At 31.4% G+C, this 14,086-nt stretch overlaps 1 protein-coding gene across 1 annotated transcript; it reads right to left on the bottom strand.

The window, feature by feature from the left end:
* Positions 1 to 9,292: 9,292 nt before the first annotated feature.
* Adat1 (Adenosine deaminase, tRNA-specific 1) lies at positions 9,293 to 11,914 on the bottom strand. The gene is made up of 2 exons (XM_068775075.1): positions 10,777 to 11,914; positions 9,293 to 10,653 (listed from the first exon to the last, which is right to left on the bottom strand). Exons 1-2 carry the CDS (start codon positions 11,718 to 11,720, stop codon positions 10,350 to 10,352), a joined length of 1,248 nt encoding a protein of 415 aa, XP_068631176.1. The 5' UTR covers positions 11,721 to 11,914; the 3' UTR covers positions 9,293 to 10,349.
* Between the last annotated feature and the right edge of the window lie 2,172 nt (positions 11,915 to 14,086).

The following is a 14,086-nucleotide window of genomic DNA, read 5'->3' on the forward strand; positions in this document are numbered from 1 at the left end:
ATAATAAAACGTTATTTAATACGTGATAAATCGCAACTACTTCAAAACAGCCCAGACAAAACGGAACCCTGGTAACAGTATTGTTGAGTTATTTTATATCTGTCTCGAGTTACGAAAAGGGATATCTCACAATGTATCTGTTAGTAAAATAAATACCTCTGACCCAAAAGCGTCAAAGCGAGCGTGAAACCGTTTTGTAAAGCGATGGCCCTGGGAGCAGCTGGTACTGGAGTTCGTTCATTTTCCCCGCCGAATGATGGCTTGAACATTCACGAGTTTATTTTCCCCATGGACCTCAAGGCAATATAACTGTTACTCGCTATACATGGATGTACAACTGGATCTCTTCCGTACGAGCGTTATTGAGCAAATACAGTTGTTAGTCGACATTTTTCTTTGAACAGCTACATCGGAGAAAGGTAACATCGAAAGCTTTACAAAAAGTACGTTTCTATTTTAAAGTTTCTAGTTGAAAAAACACAATTTCACAATAATAACATTCATTAAATTTAATATAGATATAAACAGAAAATCACTACTGTAAAATATAGCTATTATTATTATATGTATTAATAATTGAAATAACGTGATAATTAACAAGAAATTAGCAGAAAAGATATTTTGAGAACATTTTTTTTTAGAATCCAACATGTTCAAATTAAAATTTATTGTAACCTGTATAGTCTGTCGTGGAAAATATTTTATTTCGGTGTTAAGTGGTGTCAGCTTTCTTCGGAATTTGACCGTGGAAATTTATTGTGTATAAACAATGAGTCGTGACCGGGCACACCCCTGGACCGATAGCGGCCTCCGCGAAGTGCATCCAATTTACGACCTAACTGTTCTCATACTTACAAAATATGCAAACATACCTTAATTGAATTATATAATAATTCGACAGATCGTTCAGATCAATGTAAAGGGTGTCGTAAGCTGGGTATGCGTCTTTATAGATGTAAAAGCTTTTTAATACGTATGTACGTATAGCTCAAATGCTCTCAATTTATGTATGGTACACCATATTCAAAAGTCATTGGTTACAGAAATAATAAGTGACGTTATGATATTATTCAAGAAAAAATTGTAGTTTCGGTGTACTACTTATTAAAATTACTTTTTTTTACAACCAGAAATTATTAACAAGTCGCATTGTAATAAAAAAAGTTTTCAAAGTAATCACTTTTTGCAAAATGATTAGAAAGAGGTCTAAAGGCTGTAAAGCTTATTGCAGATAAATAAACTTATACACTCGTTCCTTTAAAACTTTTAAACTTATATCAAATCACCCTGTATATTTAAAATTACAGTGTTTTAATAGGAATAATTCGTCTAAATTTCATGAGAGTACCAACCATACAATAGTAATTAATTGTCATTTTAAAGCAAGAAAGTGACCAGACTCACTGTTGGTCAAGTAATGATATGCCCATCTGTGAAAGGGCGATCAAATCAATCAATATAATTCGATAATACCAATGGATTCTGGTTTGGTAATATTGCATACCCTCAAATCGAAATGTTAATGACCTTTCAAGTAACAGTTCAAGCTGAGTTCTTTCTTTACGATCCCGATACTTCAAAATTCTTTCTATCTGGAAGGATTCTCTTCCTGGTGAATAAAATTGTTAACACAATGCTAAAGCTACCGAATGATAGTACTAAAATGGTATTTAAAAAGTAAAACTCAATTTTATTCCCAAACTTACCTTATAATGTTTTATTAATATTTATGATCAATTATTAAAAGTCGTATAATAAAAAGTTTTTTTCGCTTACGCCATCCAAAGCTTGGGGTCCCCTCAATCCAGTGATAAATTTAATATAACAAACCGAACCGATGCAATTAGCTAACCACGATCGTTATTGCTATAAAAGCCTACTTACCTCCTCAAACTCATTGAAGCTGTAGTTGCCAACGAACAAACAAGAAACCAAATCCGCACTTTTCATTTTGTAGCAAGGGATGGGACGATTCATTAATGTATTAGCTAAAATAACTAGCCAAGAGACCACAGGTAAAAATATAATCTGTTTATTAATAAAAAAATTAATCTATTATTAAAGAAATTTGTAAACATGGCTGTTCTAAACTTGAATAAAATCGAGCACTAACAACCTGCGAGTAGAACGTTTCGCACACGATCACCTGCTATGATTTATACCACAATGCTGCTATTGTGCTGTCACTGCAACCAGCCAAAGTAAACTTATGAACTATCCAACCTAACTGTCTTGCATTTGAGACAAACAAATCACTACTTCGATTCTTACATGCGCAGCCAATTGTAAATGACAGCGAAAGCAACCCCGGATAACTAATGTGTTGGTTGTCACATTACTTCTTAAATACTGCATGCGACTGTACTCCAACAGTGAACCTCGCTGCACCAGCAACTCGTTTCGGAAGAACCTATTAGATATGAGATCTTAGTAGGTAATAATACCAGTTTAACTAATATTACTGTACCTAGTGCCTTCTATTGTTATACGTGATAGACACTCCTCCACAAATGCGCTTTGGACTGACTGAAACTTCCACTATGTTCGCCCATTACCGTTGTATGGCATAACTTCGGGAACCTTATCATACACAACCGCAGCAGCATAAGGGGTACTTAAAAAAAATATAGAAAGAAGAATGTAGCGGCACCTAGGTGTAACAAATTATGTTTCACTGTAAATAACAATTCAATAAAATCCACAATAAAATGGCATTAAAATATAAAAGGTTTCTGCCACTTCAGAAGAGGTTTGCAAGGCGTGACAAAAAACCAGGCGAGAAAAATATCCCCCTCTCTTTCAGAAAAAAAGTAAATAATCAATTTGTCAAAAACATGCTACTTAAATGGTTTTTCGGTCATACCAGAGATATTTCTGTTTTCAATGTTTTAAACCAAATTTCCTCTAATAATGTAATTAAAAACAATGAAGTTGTGTTTTTATTTAATTGGTTAGTTTTGTTATGAATCGACTTTTTTATATTCTATAAATTAACTAATTTAGAAGGGCATTCACCTCATTATAATTAATACCCGTTAGTCACGTGTTTTTCCTGTTCCATTTTTAAACTATTTACTGATGTACATACACGCCCATCAGTATTCTATACTTATTTATTATTATTTATATTCACAGTATGTATAAAAACTATTACTTTTAACTACTAATAGTATATGTATAAAAACTATTATCCATTACACTGATTATGTTATTTAACTTCATGTTCATTTTATATAAGTTTTTCTTGTAAAAATGTCTCAAGATATAGGATAAGGCGAGCGATATGGAAAAACCAAAATGTAAATAACCTGAAATAAACGAAACAGAAAAGCCGAAAAGGTATCGGATTACGTATACATAAATAGTCTCTCAAGTAACATCATGGCATACATTTGTTATGGGTAACAGCGTTCATTAGAATTTAATTAAATACGTGTAACGTTTCTTTCTGGATAGTTGGTTTTATTGTATTGTATTTAACTTACTAAAATATGTATACAAAAAGGATTAAATTTTAAAAATAGAAAACAATATAGATAATAAAGGTACTTTTTGGTCAAGAAAAAGATAAAACAAATCTACCAATGTTGCCATAAGCACAATTTGAGAAATTAAATAATTTTCTCAATACCTCTAAATATTCTTACAATTAAATCGCAATGTATAAGAAAAAACAGAATGATAAAAATACTCTTGACATAACTGAGATATCTCTAGAAATTGTAATGAAAGTTGAAGACCTTATAATCTGAAGTATTAATTTAAACCATAGATGGTTAAAAACCTACCCGGAAATGGACGTTTAAAACAAAGAACCAGAAAAACAAGGCTCGAAATCGGACCACTCATTAATAAGGAATACACACGGATAAGCTTACCAAATGGCACATTCTTAACGACACTTCATGTAATTGATGTCGTTCATTTCATTTCAATAAATATATCAATAACGAAAAAAACAAGTGACTATGTATAATAATTATATTGGATTACATGAAGTATAATATAAACCTAACTACCATTTAAATTACTTTTGACCTTTGTAATTAGTAATTTAAAAACGACAATTACTAATTTATCAAAATAACGCAGTGGTTCTGTTATTTAGACGTTTAAATCATAAAACCAGGGATCCATCAGTAATCGAAGTTTTGCTAAAACCTTTTTTTTCTTATTTTCATCATCTTTATCATGTCAGTCGATGTGCGTCCACTGCAAGGTAGTGGCTTTCTCCAAATGCCGCTACGTGAACTGGTCTTGGACTACCCACATTCAGCGACTTCGACGACCTTACCAATGTCAAGTAAGAAAAGGATCAATATTTAGCCACTTCCGCACATGCAGTGCTAAACGCAGAGTGGCACTAATCAGTGTAACATAACTCCTGAAGATGCCCCGTGGAGGGGTGAAACACGTGTTGTGTAATTTGGCGGTGGCGGTTGTGTGATTCGCATTGTTTGCCGCATACGCATTTGTCAGCGGGCGGTGCACTTTGTTCCACGACTTTCACTGCATGTGCGGAAGTGGCTAAATATTAGTCCTTTTCTTACTTAGGATGGACTTCCGCAAGGTAATGGCTGATTCCATTAAATACTCACCTATGTCGTCGGTCCATCTGAGGGGGGGGGGGGGGGCTTACCCACATCGCGTCTACGGAGTCGTGGTCGCAAGTCGGGAACATTTCGGCTCTAATAGCCGTTGGTTGTACAAACGATGTGCCCCGCCCACTGCCACTTCACACGAGCTACGTGGAGAACTTTGGTTCTTACACTATTCTTCTTTTTTTTCAGAATATTAAAATTAACAATATTTTACAGTGGATTACTTAACATAATATACTTTGTTATAATCTATATTGTTAACATAACATCTGTTATATAGTTATAAAGTATTAACATCAAAACAATAAACAAATAGAATATCAATTTAACCACGACTTATTTCGAAATAAAAAAATAAGTAAACAATAATAAACACTTACGAGCATTGTTATCAAGACATTATACGTTTTTGTCTCAGTGGTGATAGCCTTGCATTCCAACGATGTTATTACTTACGGCAAATTGATGGATGATTAAATATAACAATTAAAATTAATATGCGAGCTTTACCTTATTTACATATATGATAGCCGTGATTTCCCGTCGGTGCGGTCGACTTTAATAGTTGTTTGTTCGAAGTTGATTGAATTAATCTTTTTTTAAATTTCATTTAATTGATTGAATATATCTACATTCTGTAGATATCAAACTTTAAGAACAAGAGGGATAAAAAGTCTTTTAGAAATATAAAAAAAAATATTTTCTATTTTGACCACAATATTTTTTTTATTAAACAAATGAAAGAATTTAATTTATTTTTCGAAAATTGTATCATCTAGGTGTCCTCCATATATTCTCGAATATTCTTCCGAACGATAAGGTTTCCAGAAACACGCCTTCAAGTTTAAAATATTAAAATCGCTTCTATTTCTTCACAAACGTTAATTGAGCGAGTATTACTGAAAACACTACTCTTGTGATGTCCTAATGAAAATCCCGAGGTGTGAAATCCGTACTTCTTGACGGCCACTCAGTATCACTTCACTTCGATATGACATTTCTTGGGAACATTTCTTGAACGACCTCCCTGCTGACATTAGATATGTAATGTCTCACAGGTTTCACTGTAATATTAAATATATACAATAATGTCAATTCTTGAACGACAATATATTTTTCACATCGTTGCAAAATAAAATAAAATTCACGTCTAATTAAGCAAACAGGAAAAGTTAATTTCACTAAATCTTTCTTTTATTTCCGTTTCTTCTAACGTATATAGGAATAATTTACAACTACTACAGTGTTTAAAAGAATTATTTCTCTGTGATTCAATGTTCAATAGTATAAACTCGTATTTTATGAACTGTTAACATTTTCCTTTTCTCTCTAATAGCGTTTCTCATGTTCCACAATGAAATTGTTAATGTAACACTATGCATTGATAGCCAATAAATTTGTAAGTAACGTCTTCTTATAAATGCTTTATTAAACAGGTAATAAATTAAACAATTATTTTCTTTATTGCTTCAGTAATTATTTAAGTAATTGTTCAAAGTTGTTACTAAAATATGTGAAATGATCAAAAATAATTAATATTAACGATTCATTAAAGAGAATCATAATTTTATCAATTAGGTCCAAAGCAGTTTTACTACGAGCGCCAATGATGACGTATGCATGTACAAAAGGAGAAATGCAAATTGTTTTTAATTGCGTTCCGGTAGAAAGTGGGTGAACCTGAACACGGAACGGGCTGGACGAACCGTTTTGAATCTCGTTGAAGTAACGACAAAGCACCGAAGCTTGACATCGAATTCACACTTAACTGATACTATTGAGGCCGAATACTCAATGTCACACCCGTTTTCACCGACGTCTCCCGGCATCGATTCACGAGGAATGTTAATGCAACACAAATACCATTTAGTAGTGAATATCTTACACGTAATAATTAAATCTTCTCTCACACATCTTTTCATTTACGACTAAACCAATATTATTTTTACGATAAAGGGTTTATGCAAATACTATTTCTGTCTGTGTAAGTACATATGTACGATTTCATTTTACTCACATTTCAGGTATAAAAATATGGGCAGTTGCATTTTCATCTTTTGTTATCTAAAACGGTTTACGGCAAATGTGTATGTACTGTTTCCAATTTCCATTGTTAGAAATAAATCTTGTACAGGTTTCGTTATTAACATAATAGGTAAAAATATCACAACAAAAACTACTCTTACACGACGTGCGAAGTATGCAGGGTGGTTGTAGATTGGTGTGAGAGCTTTAAAAGCTCATAGTGAGCATATAAGCTATGCATTGAGTTACATATCGAAGCAGTGATGGCATGAACAGTCCAATTCAATAACACTGGAGAATATAGCCTCTATACTACTAGTCTATACTTTGCTAGCTAATAAAAAGGTTTAGCCACACATTCCACCTTGCCCCTGCAAACCCGCGAACACTACAAAAGCCATTTGGGCGGCAGTGTAGATCCAGCAAAAATAAAGACACGAAAAAGATAGAAGACAAAAAGAGACAAGGTTACGCTGTCAGTCGGAAACTGACGTAAAAAAGATTCTAGGAAACTGTGTCGTATAGAAATTTTGTAATCATCACCAAAATTACGTTAGTGGTATCGGCAAAGCTGTAATCACTCTGTTTTCCTAAGGCTTTTCGTCTGATACATTTATTAAAAAATATGTGTATATAAATTTAACTACTAAGCCATCTCCATTAAACGCCTTTCCTATTCGAATAAGGTACAATTGTTCCTCGTTTCCAAAGCGTAGGCGGCAGTAAACTCATTTGTTTTACTTACAGCAACCTTTAATGCTCTTACGTGTTATGCATCCTCTTACGTCGGATTCGTTATCCGAATCTATGGTGGTCCTTTCTAGAAGCTTATATCTTCGACATCGACAGATCTTAAATGTGAATAAGCGTTACGACTACTACCATTCATAAATATTTCCTAATATGGTACATTTTAATTTACAAAACTAATAATTGTAATGTAAATGATTATGTAATTGATGAAAAATTTCTCATCTATTATATTGTGTTTTGTAGTCAATTTTATTTAGGGATTAATAACTATCTTACTTTGTCAAACAAACATCAGAAAGTCCGTTAATTGAACCGAAGCTGAATATGATTCCCTCAAGCACCTTTTAATGGAAATGCTAATCTCTGGGACCCTTACGTCTAGTCATTCCATGGTAAATCCGCCCAAGAGGTCCCAAAGCTCCACAGCTTCTCACTCCAGTGAAATATTCATGCAACGACCCAAATTGATACTTCCTCGAAGAGATTTTTAAGCTAAGCACCCTTATCTCTCAGCGAATCTCGCGGAAACTATAAAAGCCACAACACAGGCATATATAGGTGATTAGTTAATGATGTAACAGCGCAAAGGAGATGGGTGTATAGTAATTGCTGTCAATTAACATATGCTACCAATCCTAAAATTAATAGTTTCAGAAAAAATAAATATTTTGAAATGTTTTCAAAATTCAGATTAATACATATTAAAATTAATTATTTGTTACTATCTGCACCTGCAGATTTAATGCTACCAGAAATTAGTAAGCTTTAGAGTTACAGTCGCATCCAAACAGAAAAATAAATTAATTTAAAAATTAGAATTGATCGCTTTATACAGGGTAGATAAAATTATTTGTAAGTTTTTAAGCTTTTGGCTGACAAATATTGTATACATGCACTCCTCTGACATCTATATTACTTTATAATACCTTCAGAAACCAAAAAAAGTCAAAATTAATAAACATTAGACATGAGCGTCAATGTATCAATAAAAACTCTCATAAATGTCTTCAAAGGTGCTGTAACAAATTGTATATAACCTCAAGGCTTGCTTATAAAACCATAATAAGCTAATATACAGGCACGCGATTTCGACATTAATTTTAAATATTTCAACATCTCCGATCGCAATCGATATCGCCTTTTTATTGCGAATAATTTAACATATATGGATCTTTCCTTAAGCAACATTCTAAGTTATTTCATTTAAACTTTCCATGTGAATTTCTTTTAAATGATTTCATCACAACAAATTTTATTATTAATGATTCAATATGTTTATTTGAGTTTTATTTTTTTTTAAAACCGCCGAATATCAATTAAAACTTAGCACAGCAAATGTTTCAAGAAAATAACACAAACAGATTTCTTGGTAACAAATATAATGATGTAAAAAATACTGTCTTAATTATAAAATTTCGTAATGTATAAAACGTCATATGATGCCATTCTATTAGGCTAATATACACTGGCGAGTCGAATTAACAGAATCCTATTTAATTTTACAATCTGCAAATCACACTACGAATGTTTTTTCCGAAGTTCTATGATTTTAATCGATAATACAATCGATAAACCATAGCTTAATGCTAGCTATGGTAATTCACAAAAAAGTTGATCAATTTGGCAAAATTTTTAATTTTTGCCCATTGTGACTTCATGATGGCAAGTGTTATGGCAAACCTATATGAAGGAAATTACACATAATTTTGTATTACAAATCTCTCAGACTTTACTTTGTGCATTTTATTTAATGCCAAAAGTAGATACCAAACCAGAGCAAATGAAATCAAAATCAAGATCTATAATAAAATATTCCTATCAAAATATAAAAAAATGAAGGAACAAATACCAAAAATTAAAACTATACAGAGATAAGAAAAGAAAAGATTTTTGAATCTCGAAGTTCCTCTCGAAATCCCACAAAAATACAAGCGTTCTAATAAACAATATGCTTTGCAAATTGGTCATGAAGAAACAATAATAAATGTTCACTATTACTTAGTGCAAGTGCTGTATGAATAGGTTGTTCTGTCTATACATATTAATTACAAGTTATTACATATGACACAATGAATATTGAACATATTTGACATAATCAAAATCTCTTAAAAGTGTGGAAGATTTCTTTGTTAAACTTTGTTTAAGTTATAATAATGCGTTGTTGCATTGGGAAATTTTTGAGTAACAACTAAAGCCAAAGACTCATCCTGGGGGCCCATGTGCAAACTCACACTCCACGGAGCAACCATCCTCCCAATTTGATGGAATATGCATGTATTGAATGTCTTACCAAGACTCTTGGTAGAGCCTCCAAACTAATTTATTATAAAAAGATTTAAACTCAACATCACAATATTCTGTTACTACAAACCAGGTAAAGCTTTAAATGTCAAAAATGAATCCGCATTTAATAAAAGAAGCTTTTACAAATCATGATCAGAGCCTTTACTTTTTAAAACTAGCCTAAAATGTTACACTGACACTTATCTCTCAAAGACACAGTTTTAATATGTAAATAAAATTTTATAATTTTTCTTATAAATACTTTTAACCATATATATATAATAGATTTCCATTTATGTGCTGACTAATAATGATATCTCTGGAACCTGGAATCTGGAAAGACTTGAAATTTAAGTGACAATATTCAATTTGTCAAGTAGTCATGATCAGAAAAAAAAATGATGAAGATGTAAAGTAAAATTGTGTAAAAATAAGAAAAAATTATAAATGATGAAGAATGATAGAAAAGAACGGATCTTACAAAATCATGTTACAGTCCTTAAGTAACATTAATTAAGTTTGTGAAGCAGGCCAAATTAAAGAATTGATATATAGTGAAGTTAGCTAATGTTTTTTCCATATTTAAAAAAAAAAACTTAATATTAGTTTTATTGTAGTTGTTTATATGAATAATTAGGCAGAAATGAAAGTATGTTGATAAATTATAAATTACATTCATAACAAAAATTAGTTAATGGGATTGACACAAAAGGACCACATGTCTGGTTTAATAGTCCAAGTTTTAAAAAAAGTATCTCTTATATTATACCAATGTTTATAGTATCGCTGAGATTTCTTTTTCATTTCATTATATGGAATTGTAGATAGGTCACAATCAACCAGCTTTTCCTTCAAATCAGAATTTTTCTCTAATAGATTTAAAAATCTTTGATATATTTTATACTTTGATATATGTAAAGAACTGCTCTTCAGATGTGCATTTTTCTTTGTAACACCTAATCTCTTCCCATGAACACCAACCTCTAAAATTCTGAAAAAAAATGTATATGATTACAAAATTTGTTAAATCAAAAAAATTAAATTTAAAATGTGTTATGAAAACTATAAATATAGTACTTATTATATAAGATTTAAAAGATGTAGGTACACATACCCACAGTTCACAAATACAATACTTCCAGGTGCCGGTCGTAGTCTTCTTTCACTTTTCATATGATCGAAGCATACTGTGGTTTGATAAATATGTGGAACTAACTGTAGTTCAGATTGTTCAATGTTATTTGAATCACGGTCCAAGAGTGCTCTTGTTAATGATTCTTTTGAGTATGGTACACCAGAGCCAAAAATGAAATGTTTAATGTATATAGGTTCAGCGAGAAGCATATCTAAAAGAGCTCCTTGAATTCCAACATGCACCCAACGAGCAATTTTGTCACTACACGAAACTGAAAGAGTTCGGTCACCTCTCCCTGGCTTTATCCTTACTTTCCCAAGCAAATGATAATTTATTCCAGTCTCCTTTGGATCTTGTTCACTGTGTGGTAAGCATTTTGCACCAGTTCTATGAATATCTCCGAAATCAGTCTTTAATTTTTTAACATTAATATCTATAACCTCATCCTCGTGACTACGTTTGTTGGAGCCTACAATATCACCTTGATCTTCGATAATGAGTTTAGGCATAATTGAAGCATCTCCACAAGGCATTTGGGATGAATAAAATATGAACTCAAGATTATTTTTCATTTTAAAACGACCATTTAGCTTTTCAAATATAGTCTCCTCCTGAGGTTTCATTGAAACCGCTTTTTCTATGTTATCATATATATACAACATAAATCCCCTCCTGGCAAATACTTCAGCATGACTGTCATTGAGCCTGTCGCCTTCTGGTGACATCTTTGAAGCTCCAATACATTTCGAACCAGTACCTAATGACACCACTTTAAGATTTCTTGTATTTGTGTTTAATTGAATTATACATGAAAGTACTGTCCATTCTTCTTCAACTGGTTTTCCAAATTGTGGTGATGATTTGTACAATTGTATACACTTATGTACAACTTCATCTACAAAGTCAAGTGAAAACGCAGACATTTCGTAAATAATACAGTTTTTTGAGCCTCATAAATTAAGAAGTAATAACGCCTTTGAAACTACTTTTTTAAACGTATTTGTTTACATAGAATGTATGAGGTTATGTTACACTATGTTGTTGCTGATGTTATCTGTTCATACATGTACAAAAAAATCAAATTCATTTAATTATACATAAAACAGCGCGTTTTTAGTTTTTCTTTTAATTATTGTGTAACAAAACTGTGCTTTTAGTTAAATATTATAGCATCGTTATAATAATGTCACAAGTTTAATTACAAACTTGTGACATTATTATAACGAACTTGAATTTTTAAATGTTGTTACCAACACAATTAGCAACAAACGTTGCTATTATTTTTTCGTTTATACGAAATTATCTCCAACTTTAACTTTGTCGTAAATGTTTTGAATATCGATATTATTTTTTCTTTATAATCTACTTGACTGCTAATTCGACTATATTTTTTTACCTATAAACGTGGTAATTATTATTTTATTTGTTAATGAATCTAAGATTATTTATGAAATCAGTAGTTTTTAAATGTTTTTGAAATATTTATTAAATACCAGCAGAGTAGCCATAATTTATTTTTAAAAATCTCTTTAAATTAATATAATTCTTCTTTTTAATCAAGCACTAAAGACAACTACACTAAAACTAAGAGTTATTTTAATTTTTCATTAATGAATTGACACAGCTATATTATTTTTATTCCGTTAACCCCGAAGCTGGTCCCTTGTATCCATTGTAACTACAATGTGTAGGCGGTGATAAAGCAGGGTAGTTTCTCATTCCACGCCTCGTTATATTTCGACGTGACATACTCAATCCTCATTATAATTTAAATTAAACAATCTTAGCCCGGAATACTTACATCTGAGAAAACTATCGCTTCCATAAAGTTTCTCTATATTATAATGTTTATATAAATTTAATTTGAAAAATCATTCAGTCAATCATTTTTGGAGAAAACTAATGGAATGTAGCTAATGTTTCATTGTATGTTTTTTTGGATATCCGTAAGAAATCAAAGATTAAAAAAGCACGTTACTCGAGATACTGCTGTTTATTGTTAATGATTAACTTTTAATTGCTTTAATTCTCGTGTTGAAAATAATTTGAAAAAAAATTGGATATTTTTTGAACATATTAAAATGATATCTTGATGTTAATATAAAATTAATATTTTACATACATATGTATGTGAAACCAAAAAATAATTTTATCTACAATAATTATACTTGGAGCGATTACCAGTGAAAGGAAACATTTAACTTTGTGATTATTTCCTTGCGATTTCTATAAGTTGCCTTGTTGTTTGTCTTATTACTTCATCGGCTTCTTCCGCAATCAATTTTCTCGTTTCAATCTTTTGCGATATCTGCATAAATTATCTAATATTCTATCTGTATCAAACCTTCCTTTTCGAGACACGGAATTTATTATAGAATTAAAATTGTTACTAAATATGCTCCGACTTCTAGCTCCTAAATTTAATTAATTCATTAGTGGAAAATATGTATCATAAAATTATGGATTAATTAAATAACGTACTTTGGTTATTGAAATGGCTGATCTTGAACTTCAAAAATAAATGTATAATGAACAACGATACCAATTCAATAATAAACTTATCTTTGATCACTACTTTTTCAACATAGTGCAACATGAATAATTCAGTTTCCCAAAATTATGCAATCGTACAAATTGAATTCATTTCAGAGCAGTTTGTATTAAACAACACCCCCCGCGGTGTGAGATAGCTAGAGAATATACATAACAAAAGACTCAATGTCATCGATCGGAATCGATAAATTGGCTGGTGATATTTCATATTAAAAACCGTTTCAAATCACATTATATTTGAAGGTTATATTTAAGCACTTTCGTTGAAACATTTATCTATTTATTTAAACTATTTGTGCAATAACTTCAATGTATACATTTTTAGCTCGTAAGAAAGTATTTACCATATATGTAGAAATATTTTTATTGTTTCAACGATTGCCTATTATGGCAGTATCCTCTACTTGGACAGGAAAAGATTTTTGCGATCATATTTACAGCACTTAATCGATAGTACCGTGAAATATAATTAATATAATTTTTTATATACTGTGATCTGTCTCAAGTAGTGACCGAAAGTTGGTAAATTGCGACCAGGGTAAACCCTTACTAACTGGACCGACGACATAGCCAAGGCGAACTTTGGGGGGAAGCTTAAGCCTTACAGTGACCGTCTATCTTCTGTCATGCTAATAATAACTATACTACCCGGTTATGACACTAAACACGGAAGTAAATATAAATCTTTTGATTTAAATTTTATGACTGTTGAGCAATGTTGTCATTTACCGGATTT

Source organism: Battus philenor, unplaced genomic scaffold (genome assembly GCF_028537555.1).
Source record: "Battus philenor isolate CCGP_79_NKW_IND1 unplaced genomic scaffold, ilBatPhil1.0.hap1 SCAF_8, whole genome shotgun sequence".
Lineage (NCBI taxonomy): Eukaryota > Metazoa > Arthropoda > Insecta > Lepidoptera > Papilionidae > Battus > Battus philenor.